We start from the raw sequence: 18282 nt of genomic DNA, 5'->3' as shown, positions 1-18282 counted from the left end.
TGTATGTATGTATAGTTAGATAGATATAGATAGATAGATCAGTCCCAAATAAGGAGTGTGTATGTATCGGTCTCATAAGACTGGGCTAATTTTATTTTTATTAGTCATAGTCATCTTCCTCATCTTCCTCAGTTTCTTCGTTTTCCTCTGTTGAATTTACAGCTGCTTCTTGTGCAGCCCTGAAAGCCTGCTCCTCTTCCACACTCGGGTCATCCATTTCTGTAATTTCTGGTCCACTGGGGTACTCTTGATAAACTGGTGGTGGAACTGGAGGTGTGTAGCTGTCTGGACTATATTTATGACCCCAGCCTATGTAGAAATTTTCAAACTTTCTATAAATTAAAAAAATAAAATAGATCATTGTATAATTTTTCAGTAAGGAAAATTGATCCTTCTTTTCTATAAGGATAGAGTATCTTAGTCACATAATGTTAAAGCAGTACAGTACATTTAAAATGCATTAGAGATGAAATATCCCTAAATGATTCATCTAGCACAGGGAAGTACTGTGATCCAAACTGCTTACGCTGGTTAAGAAACCATAGGACCAGACCCTATCAAAATGTACCATACACTTGGACCACAGCCTTTCATCTTTTAATTATTTTCGGGAAAACAAAACAAAACAACTAAGTTAAAAGTTACATATGTTCCTCAGAGCTAGAAAGAATTAGAAGTTGCCAACCTAGCAAATCTTGGCTGGGTGAGAAGTTAGGCTTGTGGTTAACAACCTATGTGTGATTTTTCAGGTCCAACCTTGAGCAATTACAAAAGCTTTGCCTAGTAGGCCTCATGGTGGAAAAATGTCCTTTCACACCAGACTTGGTGCATGGCCAGGGCACTGCAGTCTCTAAGAGGAGTTGTGGTCAAGGACTCTGGGCCCTCTGGCCTATCGTGCTCTTGCCACCATTGTATTCCTGGCCCAGGTGCCGTCATTCCTAGGCCTCATCATCTGAGGCCTTTGGCAGAGGTCTTCTTCAGGCTCCTCTGCCAGGGCTTCCTAATGGGGGGTTCAGAGAAGCGGAGATCTTATAGTTGCTTTCCGCACTCTTGACTCAGTACCTAGTGCTTTTCCCTAGCCCTCCCCACCTTCCTCTGCTCACAGGTCCTTAAAACTGCAAGAGCCTTATGTCAGGGACTTCCTTCTCAGTGAGATGATCCCACAACCATGCTGACCCATTTGACCTTCCACCAGTATGCCATTCCATGGGGGCACATGGAATGAGGTGGGGTGGTGGGAATCAGTGCTTCAACTTGGTTACACCATCCCAGTAAGTGATTAAAGGCTTAACATTTTCATTTCTGACTTGTTGCTTCAATGGCTACTCTGACATTTGACCATTCAGGTCTCCAGCTCAGCTGAGCTTCTGATACTAGGTTATGAAGTAAGAAATGGAAGCATGAGACAAACGGAAGTGTATGCTCTGGGTGAGGAATAAAAGGACATTTACTCTTTACTATTAGCCTATTTACATGTTACTATTTACTAATTATCTTAATTCTCTTGAAAGTGATAGCCTAAATCAAACATTTTAAATTATCTTTTATCAAGACATCCAAAAAAAGATGAGATTTAAGCTAATTTAAACACTGCTTAGAATTACCTCCATGTAATGAATGTCAATTACTCAAATAATCATAGAAAAAACAACATTTTAGCTCCATTAATTGGATAATTCAGATGAAAAGGCAGTAGCCTGAATTACTGTAATGTTCTAAATTTGATGCTTTATTGTATCAACATAAGATGGATGTTGTTTGAATTAATCTTACGCCATGGACACTTGACATGTCAAAGAAGAGTTAAAACAGTAGTAACTTAACATGCCAGTGATAACTTATAATTTCCAGAAGTTAAATAATCGAAGTATTAGCCGTGTAAAAGTTGTCACATACTTACTTGCCATTGGAAAAGGCATATGCTCCAGGCCAAAGGTTGGATCTAAGGACTGCAATAGCATATTGAGGAATGAGGTTTGAGGATAACCGTGTTGTCCAAGGTGGCATATTCTGGATCTCTGTAAACCAAAGAAAAATTCAAAGTAGACTTAACTCCTAAATAGACAAGGATATACTGTGTAACAGAAAAGCTATATTTATAATTCTTAAAACACACACACACACACACTTGAATAGAAAAGTTAAAACATTAGCAGCTTAACATAAGATCAGGAGGGTATTATACGAATGTTGTCGAAGAATGAAATTTGAAAAAAATTTGAAAAAAAAGTGTGAATACATATATATGTGTGTATGTGTATATGTTCATATGTGTGTATGCATTTGTACAACAGAGAAAATAAGTTTTACCAAGGGAGGGGAGGCCTATGTGCTGGAGGGGAAAATATGTGATGACCAAATCATTATTAAGAAAGAGCTAGCGTTATAAGCATGAATGTTCCAAAACTGAAAAGGAAATAAAAAAGAATATGAGAACAATAGTAGATTAAAAAAACCCAAAAACCAAAAAACAGTACCTCATGATATTTTACTCTATGCCATGTGTTTATGATCTGTAGAATGCAAAACAAAAAAGATAAAAGGTAAATCAGCATTTCCAGTAAGAGCGCCACCTTATGTTTCCTCTCTGCGGTGCACTCCTGCAGCCTTTGTCCTAGAAACTTCTTGGTGGGGCCAGCTACATTACATTCTTTACTCCCACCATTTACTATAGAGTGTGTGTGTGTGTGGGGGGGTGGTGGGGGGGGTACACAGGATTCCCCTGTTATCCGAATGTAGAGCATTCTTGTGAAACCTTTTGTAAGCCAAAATGACATAGAGTGAAGAAGCAATTACCTTAGGACACATCTTGCAAATAGATTGACAGGATAAATCGAGACAAAGTACAGACGCTCACTAGCACAGTTCAAAGCTATGGCAACTTCATGCTGTGATGCTGAGTGTAGTTTCCAGGGAAGGAGCTTGGAGGTGCCCCTCTGACAGCTTGAAGTGTGTGCTGCCTCTGCTTGCTGCAAAACCAGTGCTGAACACTATTTTTCTTTTGCCTTTTTTTTTTGTTTTTTAAGAGAAAATCCTTTTGGGATTTGTGTCAGCGAAAATACGTACTAAGGTAATTCTCTCAGAAAAGCATAGTGGTGTAAGGCAATCTTTTGAAAAGCAGGAAATACCTGTGTATATATACATATATAGTATAGAGTATATGCTATATATATAAAAATATACCATATACATACATAGTACATGCATACCATGTTTTATTGTGCTTAACAGATGCTGAGTTTTTTACAAATTGAAATTTTCTGGCAACCCTGTGTCAAGCAAGTCTGTTGACACCATTTTTTTCCAACAGCATTTGCTCACCTCGTGTCTCTGTCACATTTTGGTAATTCTCTCAGTATTTCAAACTTTTTCATTATTATTGTATTTGTTATGGTGATCTGTGATCAGTGATTTTTAATGTTACTATCATAAGTGTTTGAGGGCACCACAAACCATGCCCATGTAAAACAGAGACTTTAATTCTATAAATGTTGTGTGTGTGTTCTGACTGCTCCAAAATTGGTGCACTATGTTGTGCACTAGGAACTAATATTGTGTTGTAGGTGAATTATATTCCAAAAACAAACAGGAAAACTCATTAAAAAAGAGATCAGATTTGTGATTACCAGAAATGGTGGATCGTGGCGGGGGGAGGGGGGGGGAATTGAAATTGAAGGAAGCTGGTCAAAAGGTACAAACATCCAGTTATAATAAGTAAGTACTAGGGATGTCCTGTACAACGTGATTAATATAATTAACACTGATAATGTGTTATATATGAAAGGTGTGAATAGAGTAAATCCTAAGAGTTCTCATCACAAGGAAAAGTTTCTTCTTTTTTAACTATATGAGATGATGGGTGGTCACTAAACTTGTGGTAATCATTTCGTGATGTAAGTAAGTCAAATCATTATGTCTTACACCTTAAACTTACTCAGTGCTGTATGTCAATTATCTCTAAAACTGGAAGGAAAAAAAAGTGGAAGAATTTAACAAAATTTAAAAAAGAAAAAAGAAAAGCTGGAAAGGATTCACCTTTCTAGATGCCATTAAGAACATATGATTCATGGGGAGTGGTCAAAATATCAACATTAACAGGTGTTTGGAAGACGTTGATTCCAACCCTCATGGATGACTTAGAGGGGATCAAGACTTCAGTTGCAGGAAGTAACTGCAGGTGTGGTGGAAATAGCAAGAGAACTGTAATTAGAAGTGGTGCCAGATGATATAACTGAATTGCTGCAATCTCCTGATAAAATTTGAATGGATAAGGAGTTGCTTCTTATGGATGAACAGAGAAAGTGGTTTCTTGACATGGAATCTACTCCTGGTGAAGATGCTTTGAAAATTGTTGAAATGACAGTAAAGGATTTAGAATACGGCATAAACCTAGTTGATAAGGCAGTGGCAGAGTTTGAAAAGATTGACTCCAATTTTGAAAGAAGTTCTGCTGTGAGTAAAATGCTATCAAACAGCTTTACATGCTACTGAGAAATTGTTTGTGAAAAGAAGAGTCAATCAACGTGGTAAACTTCATTGTTGTCCTATTTTAAGACCCAAACCTTCAGCAACCACCACCCTGATCAGTCAGCAGCCATCAACATCAAGGCAAGACTCTCTCCCAGCAAAAAGCTTATGACTTGCTGAAGGCTCAGATGAAGGTTAGCATTTTTTTAAGAACTTTTATTGAGATATAATTGACACAATAAACTGTATATATTTAAAGTGTACAATATGATTTTCTTTTCTTATTAGTAATGTATATATGGCAATGCCAATCTCCCAATTCATCCCACCCCAACCCTCCCACACCCTCGCTTTCCCCCCTTGGTGTCCCATATTGTTTGTTCTGTACCTCTGTGTCTCTATTTCTGCCTTGCAAACAGGTTGTTCTGTACCATTTTTCTAGATTTTGCATATATGCATTAATATGCGATATTTGTTTTTCTCTTTCTGACTTACTTCACTCTGTATGACAATCTCTAGGGCTATCCATGTCTCTACAAATGTCCCAGTCTCATTGCTTTTTACAGCTGAGTAATATTCCATTGTATATATGTACCACATCTTCTTTATCCATTTGTCTGTTGATGGATATTTAGGTTTCTTCCATGTCCTGGCTATTGTAAATAGTGCTGCAGCAAACATTGGGGTGCATGTGTCTTTTTGAATTATGGTTTTCTCTGGGTATATGCCCAGCAGTGGGATTGCTGGGTCATATGGTAATTCTATTTTTAGTTTTTTAAGGAACCTCCATACTGTTCTCCATAGTGGCTGTTTATCAGTTTACATTCCCACCAACATTGCAGGAGGGTTCCCTTTTCTCCACACCCTCTCCAGCATTTATTGTTTTGTAGATTTTCTGATGATGCCCATTAAGGTTAGCATTTTTTAGCAATACAATATTTTTTCTTCCAGTTTGATCTCTTTTTCTACGAGTTTGTTTGTATATTTGTTTTTTTGAACTATAACTGACCTACAACGCTATTTTAGTTCCTATTAGACAACATAGTTATTTTTTTCTATATATTTCAAAATGATCACCACAATAAGTTTAGTCACTTTGTATGTCACCATACAAAGATCTTGTTATTTGGACTATATTCCCCACACTACATTTCATAGCCTTGACCCATTTACTTTGTAACCGGAAGTTTGTACCTTTTAATCTCCCTCACCTAATTCTCTCATCCCCCCACAACACAGTATTTTTTAAATTATGGTGTGTACATATTTTTGGACATAATGTTATTGCACACAATAGACTGCAGTAGAGTGTAAACATAACTTTTATATGCACTGGGAAACTAAAAAATGATAGACTCACTTTACTGCAATATTCACTTTATTGCCATGGTCTGGAATTTATCCTGCAGTATTTCCAAGGTTTGCTTGTAGATACATGTGTACATACTTATGTATGCCTACACACACACACACACACACACACACATACATATATAGTGTGTGTAAAATTACCTAAATCTTCAGAGATTGGTGTCAAGAGAGGAGGCCCCACTTCCTGTTCTGTGTAGTCAGGCTCTTCTCCTTTTTCTTCTTCTTCTTTTTCTTCTTCTTCTTCTTCTTCTTCCTCCTCACTTTTTTGTGTGGGGTTGAACCAATTACAGCGACCCTGGGTATAAATATCACAAGATTTAGTAGTCTAATGAGGACCTTAAAATATCAGAATATTCCTTTGGTTGAAGTAATTATCTGCATGATATCCCACTATGTGGCCTATTGATCATTCATTCATTCAACACATATATTCAACATATATTTATATTTCATTCAGCTGTTTTGATCTATGTTATTTCAAGCAAAAGCTTGTACTCTTTAATTCAAGAATATCCTCACTTCTTGACGTTACAGAATACTTATATATTAAAATTATAACTTTAGTGAAAAAGGTAATAATGCATTTTACTAACTTATATGAAGGTAACGTACTATTATTATTAATAACAAAAATATAATAAGATTAGGTATGGAGTTTTGGGGTTATAGTTTTTCATTTAATTAACCCTCATCTAGAGATAGTTAAGAAAATCTCTTATGTACATTATAGTATAATGAAGATTTTCTACCTGCAGAAGAGACCATTTAACAGATTGATTAAGAGTATGGACTCTGGATCCATTCTGCCCATTCACATTTGACCCTGTTGCCTATTATCTATATTCCCCTTGTGGCATTCCCTAAACTCTCTGCCTTAATTTCCTATTCTGTAAAATAAGGATATTAATCTTTCATACAGCTGTGAGTTTTAAATGAGATAATACATATAAAGTGCTATTAAGAACAACTGGCAGAATAGGTTCTATATAACTTCTGTGTAACACTGTTTACTTGTTTTTGTTTTTGTTAGAATCTTTTATTGTTCTTGGCAAAAAAAGTTCTTGTATCATTAAAATAGAATAAGAAATTTTCTCAAAATTAACTTACCCATCTACATTTAACATATAAAAAATAATTTCACATCACACCAAAATCTAAATCCTTGCATGTCAGATACTCCACAGAAATATTTAGTTTATTTACATTCAGAAATAAAATCTTTTTGAAGATTCCAGGTCTATACTACTTGGTAATTCTACAATACTCTGTGTTTTCACTAAATTTTTTAATTGTCTCTTTGTCTAGAGTCTGAAGGCCTTTCTCTTGTATATATTGTATGCATTGTAGACAGAATTTAATAAATTTTTGCTGACTAGCTGATAAATTGAGAATTGCAAAGCCCCTACCTGAGGGAGTATATGTTGTACATGATGAACCCAATTGGATAGGGATTCCACTAGGTCAGCCACTTGGATGCCTTCAAAATCAGGGTTTTCTTCAAAGCTATCTCGCCCACCTTCTATTTCTTCCTCCTCTTCTCCTTCTTCTTCACCAAAATGATAGAATCCTAGAGGGCTGACATGAGTCCCTGCTGAAATTCTGGCAATTTGTGCTCGTAAGTAATTACTCTCATTTCCTGGGAAGGGTGGGTAGCTTATGATGGGGGTATCCAATCGCCCAGTAAAAAATTTCTTGATTTTTCTTGCAATAACAATTTGTGCAGGAGTAACTGTTGGTAACTTCATCCATGGTCTTCCTGGTTCATTGCAAACAAAATAGACATATTTGTTGGCACCTGTTCTACTTTCTTCTTTTGGAATAGCCTGTGGGGCCTTGTAAAAGGACTTTGGTAATTCATCTTCATCATCTTCACCAGCTTCACTATCTCCATTGTCCCTCTCTTCAGGTACATCTTCCTCTTCTACCTCCTCTTCATCTTCTCCCTCACGGAATTCCACTTCAGCTACAATGTAATTCATCTCCAGACCTAATATCTTGCCCCAGAAACGACATTTTTGGATTGGGTGGGTGTCTGTAAGCTGCTTGAGGGCAAGAAATATGCGATAAGTCTCATCTGTGCCCAAACCAACTCCAGCTTGTTCAAAATAAAAAGCTGACTCCATTACGTTTGGAAGAGAGTGTTCTGCCTGGGAATACAAGTGCTGTGATTATTATTTTATCCATAAGAGAACTGCTTGCAATCTGCAGATTTAATGTGATCTGTATTTAAAAGACCATGACATTTTTCATAGAACTAGAACAATTAATTCTAAAATTTATATGGAACTATGAAAGACCCAGAATTGCCAAAACTATCCTGAGGGAAAAGAACAAAGCTGGAGATGTAATCCTCCCAGACTTCAGACAATACTACAGTGCTACAGTAATCAAAACAGCATGGTATTGGCTTGAAAACAGACATATAGATCAAGGCAACAGAATAGAGAGTCCAGAAATAAACCCATGCACCTGTGATCAATTAATCCATGACAAAGGACACAAGAATATACAATGGAGAAAAGACAGTCTCTTCAGCTAGTGGTGTTGGGAAAACTGGACAACTACATATAAATCAATGAAATTAGTACGCTCCCTCACACCATATACAAAAATAAACTCAAAATGGCTTAAAGACCTGAATATAAGTCACGACACCGTCAAACTCCTAGCAGAGAATGTAAGCAAAACATTCTTAGATATAAATCATAGCAATATTTTCTTAGATCAGTCTCCCAAGGCAAAAGAAATGAAAGCAAAAATAAACAAATGGGATCTAATCAAATTTACAAGCAAAGGAAATCATCAACAAAACAAAGACACCCTATGGAATGGGAGAGAAATACTTGCAAATGATGCTGCTGACAAGGGGTTAATATCCAAAATATACAAACAATTCATACAACTCAATATAAAAAGACAACCCAATCAAAAAATGGGCAGAGGACCTAAATAGACATTTCTCCAAAGAAGACATACAGATGGTCAACAGGCACATGAAAAGAGGCTCAAAATCAGTAATTATTAGAGAATGCAAATCAAAACTACAATAGGTATCACCTCACACTGGCCAGAATAGCTATCATCAAAAAGTCTACAAATAAATACTGGAGAGGGTGTGGAGAAAAGGGAACCCTCCTACACTTTTGGTGGGAATGTAAACTGGTGCAGCTACTATGGAAAACAGTATGGAGGTTCCTTCAAAAACTGAAAATAGAACCACCATATGATCCAGTCTATCCCTGGGTATGTATCTGAAGAAAACAAAGATGCTAATTTCAAAAGATATATGCACCCCAGTGTTCATAGCAACACTATTTACAATAGCCAAGACATGGTAACAACCAAAGTTCCCATCAACAGATGATTGGTTTAAGAAGATGTGGTATGCAGACATATATATACTACCAACTGTAAAATAGTCAGTGGGAAGTTGTTGTATAACAAAGGGAGTCCAACTCGAGGATGGAAGATGCCTTAGAGGACTGGGGCAGGGAGGGTGGGGGGGAATCGAGGGGGGGGGCGTCAAGGAAGGGAGGGAATATGGGGATATGTGTATAAAAACAGTTGATTGAACCTGGTGTACCCCCAAAAAATAAAATAAAATAATAAAAAAAAATAAAATAAAATAAAAAAAAAAAAAAAAAAAAAAAAAAAAAAAAAAGAAGATGTGGTATGTATATACAATGGAATACTATTCAGCCATAGAATGAAATATTGCCATTTGCAGCAACATGGATGGACCTAGAGAATATCATGCTAAGTGAAGTAAGAGAGGGAAAGACAAATATGATATCACTTATATGTGGAATCTAAAAACTAATACAAATGAATCTCTATACAAAACAGAAACAGACTCACAGACAGAAAACAAACTTATGGTTACCAAAGGGGAAAGGGAGGGGAGAGGGATAAATTAAGAGTATGGGATTAACAAATACAAACTACTATCCATGAAATAGATAAGCAACAAGGATTTACTGTATAACACAGGGAACTATATTCAATATCTTGTAATAAACCTATCATGGAAAATAATCTGGAAAAAAAATATATATATATAACTGAGTCACTTTGCTGTATACCTGAAAGTAACACAACATTGTAAATCAACTATTCAATTAAAAAAAATACTTAAGCCATTCAGTAGTGATATTTTAGAATATTGAGCTTGTGTTTTGGCTTAAAAATTAAGTTTTTCAACGATTAGTTCTTCACCTTTCTGAAGTAAAAAGGAAAAGACTACCTCACAATCAATTCTAATTTTCTAACTTTTACCACAATTTAACATGTGAATTTCAGTTGGCAGTTGGTGCATGTTTTATATCCTGTTACTGCAAACACTCTAAAAGGTGATATCCAAAAATATGTAATTTAATAAAAGATGTATGAGGAATAAAAAAGGAAAAAACAAATCCAGAACTTCCTACTTTCCTTTTCCTTTTTAAACATCTTGATATTAGCTCCACTTTCTCTCTCCCACCACTTCTTTCAAGATTTAGATCAAACTCTGTTAATTTCTGAATTTCAGTTCTTGTCCCATTACTTGTAATTTGTACCACTGTGTCTTATACTCATCAATATATTAGCTATATTTTTGTATGTGTGTATCTTAAGCAGAGATAATTTAATAACCACTATGAATAACAAAAGTCCAACATCCTTTCTTTATAAGAAACATTTAAGTAGCCCCTTTACTATCTTGAAATAATAAAATATAGTGAAACCTACCTATATTTATTTAGAAAAAATTTTATAAATATATGTTTATATATGATACATGTTTTTTATATATTATACTACATTTACTAAAATATAATATGGATATGGTAATATAAAATGTAAGTAACAATCAATATGGGTGTAACATACAGGGTAAATAAAAGAAATGTATGATAAAATAAATGCTCAGGCATGACTATATTTGAAGACATAATTTAGTCAGATGCTTGCTTCTACCTATGATAAATAATTTTGGATTTAAAATAAGGAAATCAGGGACTTCCTAGGTGTTGCAGTGGGTAAGAATCCACCTGCCAATGCAGGGGACATGGGTTCGCTCCCTGCCCCAGGAAGATACCACATGCCACAAAGCAACTAAGCCCGTGCGCCACCACTAAGCCCGTGAGCCTGTGCTCTAGAGCCCGTGAGCCACAACTATTGAGCCCATGTGCCGCAACTACTGAAGCCCACGTGCCTAGAGCCCGTGCTCTACAAGAGAGGCCACCGCAATGAGAAGCCCATGCACCACAACGAAGAGTATCCCCCACTCGCCACAACTAGAGAAAGTGCGTGTGCAGCAACGAAGACCCAACACAGCCAATTAAATAAATAAATAAATAAATTTAAAGAATAAAATAAAATAAGGAGATCAGAAACAATTCCAAAAAAGAAATACAGGAAAATAAAAATAGAGTCTCAAGTGAACGTTTTTGAGAAAGTAGAAAATAACCTTAACTGCACTAGGGATAACTTGGCAAGACAATTTAGACCCTGAGAAATTAAGAGCACTTTGCTATTCTTGCAAATGATCTGCTCTTATTTATAATGTGTGTTGAAAAATAGTGTCAAAATAAGCATAATGACTTTTTTCAATCTTCATCTCGTCTGATTGTATGACTGTTTCTTTGGGATCTATCACACCACTCACTCTTGATCCTACTCTGTCCTCTATAACTATTTCTTCTGTCCTCTATAACTATTTCCTCTTACTCTTTGATTCTTTTTTCTTTTTTTTTTTTTTCATTTATTACTTTTTTTTGGGGGGGTACACTAAGTTCAATCATCTGTTTTTATACACACATCCCCGTATTCCCTCCCTCCCTCGACTCCCCCCCATCATCCCTCGAGTCCCCCCCATCCTCCCCATCCCAGTCCTCTAAGGCATCTTCCATCCTCGAGTTGAACACCCTTTGTTATACAACAACTTCCCACTGGCTATCTATTTTACAGTTGGTAGTATATATATGTCTGTGCTACTCTCTCGCCTCGTCTCAGCATCCCCTTCAGCCCCCGTCCCCTCCCAAACCTCGAGTTCTCCAGTCCATTCTCTGCATCTGCATCCTTATTCTTGTCACTGAGTTCATCAGTACCATTTTTTTTTTATTATTATTATTTTTTGGGGGTACACCAGGTTCAATCATCTGTTTTTAATACACATATCCCCGTATTCCCTCCCTTCCTTGACTCCCCCCCCCTTGAGTCCCCCCCACCCTCCCCGCCCCAGTCCTCTAAGGCATCTTCTATCCTCGAGTTGGACTCCCTTTGTTATACAACAACTTCCCACTGACTATTTTACAGTTGGTAGTATATATATGTCTGTGCTACTCTCTCGCTTCGTCTCAGTTTCCCCTTCACCCCCCGCCCCCTCCCATACCTCGAGTTCTCCAGTCCATTCTCTGTATCTGCATCCTTGTTCTTGTCACTGAGTTCATCAGTACCATTTTTAGATTCCGTATATGTGAGTTAGCATACAATACTTGTCCTTCTCTTTCTGACTTACTTCACTCTGTATGACAGATTGTAGTTCTATCCACCTCATTACATATAGCTCCATCTCATCCCTTTTTATAGCTGAGTAATATTCCATTGTATATATATGCCACATCTTCTTTATCCATTCATTTGTTGATGGGCATTTAGGTTGCTTCCATGTCCTGGCTATTGTAAATAGTGCTGCAATAAACATTATGGTACATCTTTCTTTTGGGATTATGGTTTTCTTTGGGTATATGCCTAGGAGTGGGATTACTGGATCATATGGTAGTTCTATTTGTAGTTTTTGAAGGAACCTCCTAACTGTTTTCCATAGTGGCTGTACCAACTTACAATCCCACCAACAGTGCAAGAGAGTTCCCTTTCCTCCACACCCTCTCCAACATTTGTGGTTTCCAGATTTTGTGATGATGGCCATTCTGATTGGTGTGAGGTGATACCTCATTGTGGCTTTGACTTGCATTTCTCTGATGATTAGTGATGTTGAGCATCTTTTCATGTGTTTGTTGGCCATTGATTCTTTTTTCTTAATTGAGGCCTAAATATTGATGTCCTCAAAATTTCAGTCATCTCATCACTCAGCACTTTATGCTTGGAAGATTTCTCCCACACCACCCCAAGTGATATATGGTTTTTAAAATGTACCACTCACTCTGACTTTTCTCCCACATTTCACACCCTTATTCCTAGCCAACTATGAGAACTTTCAATCTGAATATTCTCTGAAGACATCACCATCACTGTTTCCTGAACTAGAAAGTTCAGACATCCTTGCTCCCTCTGACTCCCTTGACTTTCACATTTAGTTAAAGTCCTATTGATTCCACCACCTAAAAAGCTGTTGACATCATCCCCTCCTCTTCAACATGCTAAGTGTCCACCCGGGCTACCTGTCCTGTCACAGAAGGCTTCTAATGCTGTCTTCCTTGTCCCTATCCAAACCTTTCTTCTTTCATTCTCCTCCACATTACTACCAAAGTTATCTTCCTAAACCATAAGTCAGACCATGGTTTCTCTATTAAAAGCCTCTGTTAACTTCCCACTGTATGCAAGAGAGCAACTTCTTAGCAACGCACAGTGAGCAGTCTGGCTTTAAAGCACCTTGTTTGCTTCATTTCCTTCACTCAATCCCTCATCTGAAGTCAGTTTCCCAAATGCTAAATAATCTTTCCTGATATTTTATGGTTCTTTTTATCAAGAATTGTATGCCTTACAGTCTTCATCTGGCGAACTTCTACTTACCCTTCATGATCCAAATGAAATATCACTGACGTTACAAAGCATTGCCCAGTTCCTAATAGCAGAGTTAGTTGCTCATAGCTTGTCAAAACAATGTGATAGTAACTGCTACTATTCATTAAGTTTCTAGGATAAGCCAGATCCTTTATATGTAGTACCTCTACCCCTCAAGTTGTTGCCGTGTGATTATCCCTGAGGCTTGAAAATGTTTAGTCACTTAGAGTCACGCAGGGAATAAGTGATTGAACTAGGATTCAAATTCAGACCTAACCCCAAAACCCCAGTTTTTTCCACCATATCTCTATTACTATATTAGTCAACTTTACCATCTTTTTTACCTCTTTCAGTAGACTGTGACCAACTTAAAGTCAGAAGAGTCTTTTTCATGCATTTACCTTAGTACTTGGCATGCAGTAATTAATCACAATGTTGGTAAATCAATGGGTGAAGGAATAAATCAATGCTGAAGAAGAACAGGAATTCTGATGTGGTCAAAGACATGAATAGAAATATTAATACTCTAAACATATCAGTCTGGGACAGAGTTCCGAGAGCTACCTGTCTTCCTGTTCCTGCACCTTTCTACTCTCTGAGGTACAGCCTTTTATCTTCATCTGATGACTTGATTCATCCTTTCTCTAAAACCAATCCTACTCTTTACTAGGATGAATTGATGGAATCTGGTTAAAAGGCTCAGTTTCCAGGATCAAAACAGCTTATCTGTATTCTTAACTCCAAACCTAGTTCAGGACACAGATCCCTACTTTGTAATACTGTGCCTATAGATGGTCCAGTGCCCTGTTCTCATACTGGAGTCTAACCTTCTTCGATAAACTCCTTCATGAGAGTGTCTGCCTTCTGTTTGATCCCCACATGCTGTTTGCCCCTAGACTTGTCAGTACTATATGTGGCTACATAAATCAAGTGTTTGGAGTAAGATACTTTTAGAAAAGGTCAGCCATGTCACATCCTTGACACCTGTCACCTGTTCCGTCTGAGTATTCTATATCTCACTGTGTCAGTTAGTCTCCCTGTAAAGGCTACAGAGCTCTAGAGGGCATACCTACTGTGCATATTCCTGCTGCTCCTATCTTTCCTTGACTGAACTCTACTTCCTCTTTTGAACATATCTTATCCAAACATCAAATTTGCAAGTATGTAGACAGTGTTAAATAGTTTAATGGTAATAGAACATAGAAGCTCAGTAGATATACAGTATAAATTACTCAGTAGAATAAATTGCAAACATGCAGGCATTTAGGAAACTGTATTTGAATACTACTGATTTGAAATATCTGGATACTGATTTGAAATATTTGGAGGTAAAATTTCGGTAATACAGCTGATTTTATTCTCGAATGATAGCTTTTTATCTCTGCCACCAACTTTCTCTGTAAATATTTTCAGCAATTTATCTATGGGGATTAAAAGAAATATTTTACTTCTCTCCTCTTCTATTATGTCTCATTGACATAATGTACATACTGTCAAGACACAATATGAAGAAGCAGCCTTGGAAGAGAACGCAAATGACATTAGAAGTTCTTTTAATTTTTCTAGCAAATTAAAGGGGAAAATATGCAGCTTGATTTAAAGCCTAATTTTTAATTATGTGACATTTATTCATTCATTCAGCAAGTATTTAATAAGAAACAGCTATACACTCAGATCAGTACCAGGCACTTTGGAGAATATAAAAGATGAAGAAACCATTTTCTCTGATATTGAGGAGTTTAACCCTACAACATACAAAACAGCTAAGCCTCTGAAAAACTAAAATACAATGTAAAAACATAAGAGGCTCTAACCAAGGAAATGAGTGGTATGAAATGAGGTTGCAAATACTATTTAGTAAGCTATAAATGCAGTGGGTATGAATTTAAAGCCACACCCCACTCACCTCAAATAAAACCCTAATATTGACCTATTCAAATTTACAGGAGTGACTTACTATTTCATCTTCCAGTTCTTGGTCAGCTCCTTCTAAATTTCCCTGGAGAAAAAGAGCTTTTTGCTTCTCAGCTATTTCATAGGTTGGAAGCATCTCATTCTCATTTTGGAGTGTATCCAATTTTTTACTAAAATGTTCCATCTTCACATCTTGGCTAACATTTTCAATGATGTCCACAGCATTTTCAGGACGCTTATCTAAGACCTTGGTCAGCATTTCAGAAAGATGATCATATCTACCCGAAAAGAGAAAATTCCAGATAACATCCCTGTTAAAAGCATTTGAAGAAACATTTCATACACACTCAGTGGGTTTTTAGGAAACTTCAAGAACCCGAAGTCTTTAGAGATTTTTAGTGGAAAAACAAAGTAACTTCTACCTCGGCCAAGAAGAACTTATCCTAGAATTTTTTAAGAAATGCCTTCAATATGATATGAATATTTCACTTATTAAAGAAAAACATATTATACCAAGATATGTATTCTACATCAGGTACATTTTAACATTTTATTTCAGATTGAAATCTCTTGTCTATTTAAAAGTGACTAAACATTTTTCATTCTTTTACCTTAACTTCTTTTCCATGACCCTTTCCCACTCCTCATCAAATCCAATTTGATTTCTAAATCCGGCTGACTCTTTTAAGATCTGTTCTCTTCTTTCATTTCCTAAGCCAATTTTATTTCTTATAGGTCTAAAAACACTAAAGTTTTTAGACCTATAAGAAATACATTTCATATCGCAACCCCACACACACAACGGAGAGAAAAATGTCATCTGATATTACTCACCTTTATTAAAATGTAATGCACCCTAATATTTTCTGTTGTATTCTATTAAGAACACCACTGTAGCTTTTTATTTCATAACTGAATTAGTGAAACTGCCTCTAACCTCTCTATTGATTCATTAATTATCCTCAAATCTCTCATTAATTCATTACATTTTATACATAACTGCTAGGATGTGCTTTTTAAAATACCAGATTTACAATATGAATTTACTATCTAAGAGTCCAAAATGCCTGTCAAACTGCTCAAGCAAAATAGAAATTCCTCTGTCCAATGTGGGAACTTGCATTAATTTCCTCTCTGGTGGATAACCACTGTATCTCTCCAATTTCATTTTTAATAATTAATTCAATTAGAACTTCTGTCCCAGTGAGGTAAATCTACTAAATATCCTTTCATATAGTTGCTAAGTCTGACATGAGAGCCTTTGCTTGCTGTGTATAATTTCTCTCAAGAAATGATTTAAAACCCACTTCATCCTCAAAGCCTTACCACTCCGGTCATTCCTGAAACCGTTCTTCCTCCGTGTAAACTGGGCCTTTATGAGATCACTGATATGCTGCTATGTAATTGCATACATTACATACTTCCCATTCAACAACTGCAGTAGTTTCTTCCAGGGCTGAAATTAGGTTTTTCCTTGTTTGTTTGTTGTTTTAATATATTTCCTTCCTTATTATAGTGAAACAAAGTGTTCAATAAATGCCTGCTGTTAACTGACCCTAGTTATTTGCTTTTTGTTGTTGTTGTTTTAATATATTTTTGATGTGGACCATTTTTTTAAAGTCCTATGATACAAAGAGTAATTAAGGCATTCTCTCACTAATACACACTTTCCAATTACATTTCCATTCACCCACAGAAACACATCCTCACACACAGATACTCATAATCCCTCTCCTTTGCCAAATGTTTCTCTCTCTCTCTCTCCTCCTCCCTCTCTCCCCCACTCCAAGACTTACAAATTTAAGCCGGACTTGCTACTGGTCTTTAGTAGGTAAGCCTTAGCATTCTGGATGGCAATCTCAAGCATGCTGGGGGCCACTTCAGAAGCCCCAGACTCAGGCTGATCCAGATCATAGTTACTGTTTGAGTCTTCTCCTTGAAAAATGTCAAATTTCAGTTCTTTCTGTTTAGAGCTGTGGTTGTAGCTCACATCCCTCGATCCATACAGGTGACATTGGGTTTGCTGAGTTTGATTAAAGGTGTTTCCCTCTGATTGGCATGTTTGATGAAGAGTTGATTCTCCTTTATCAGATGATTGTTCCAAATGGTCAAAGTGAGGTGTCCCAGCCTCAGAAATCACGCTTGTGGTCTTGTCTGACTGCCATGGTGCCATAAGGTCCTGCCTGGCCAGAGCCAGGGGAGAAGGAGTGGTAGAGAGCTCCTGAGGTGGGGGAGGTGGAGATGACGCACCTGGTCCTACGAGGTCATCCACAGGCGTGCTGGCTCCAGACTGGGGGATCCCAGGAGGGCTGCTCCTGGGCTGGGGTCCAGTTTCCGGCCCCTGCTCTGACTCTGGGGCCTCAGATAACCCAGGCTCAGGATCTTGGGAAGAAGTTGTTACCATTTCTTCCCACGGCCGCCCTGTTTCCCCAATTTCTTGGTGTTCTATTATTTGCTTTAGGGGGGTCGAGTCTTCCATGGAAGGAGTAAAGAGAAAAAAAGTTCTGGATGACGGGGGTGTGCGGATATGCAAGGAGGCAACGCAAGGCAGTGGCTTTGCTTAGGTCGGCTAGGCGATTTCTGGGTCCTAGTTGCTCTGCAAGTTGCAGCGTCCTATCTCCATAGCAACCCCAGGCAGGGTTCCCCTAAGAGACACAACACACACCTGTTGCCAGGATTCTGGGGAGGAGACCAAGAAAGGTGAAAATCCTAGATTTGTGATTTGGTGGAGACTCTGCTCCTCTACCTAGCTCAGCCAATCCAATCTGCAGTCCATCAGTCCAGGTTGGAAACCTGAGAACTGGT

The 18282-nt window shown here is 37.3% G+C and overlaps 1 protein-coding gene across 2 annotated transcripts; it reads right to left on the bottom strand.

Moving 5' to 3' along the window:
* Positions 1-100: 100 nt before the first annotated feature.
* Positions 101-17956, bottom strand: RSPH4A (radial spoke head component 4A). Of its 2 annotated transcripts, XM_057739534.1 has the most exons (6): positions 17274-17956; positions 15521-15755; positions 7245-7985; positions 5980-6133; positions 1901-2018; positions 101-332 (listed from the first exon to the last, which is right to left on the bottom strand). In XM_057739534.1, exons 1-6 carry the CDS (start codon positions 17954-17956, stop codon positions 101-103), a joined length of 2163 nt encoding a protein of 720 aa, XP_057595517.1. The 2 variants fall into 2 exon arrangements, with proteins under 2 accessions (XP_057595517.1, XP_057595518.1); XM_057739535.1 differs by lacking the exon at positions 5980-6133 and having other exon boundaries at positions 236-332.
* Positions 17957-18282: the final 326 nt, after the last annotated feature.

The sequence above is a fragment of the Hippopotamus amphibius genome, chromosome 6 (genome assembly GCF_030028045.1).
Source record: "Hippopotamus amphibius kiboko isolate mHipAmp2 chromosome 6, mHipAmp2.hap2, whole genome shotgun sequence".
In the NCBI taxonomy this organism is placed as follows: Eukaryota; Metazoa; Chordata; class Mammalia; order Artiodactyla; family Hippopotamidae; genus Hippopotamus; species Hippopotamus amphibius.
This window is presented reverse-complemented; position numbering and strand designations above follow the sequence as displayed.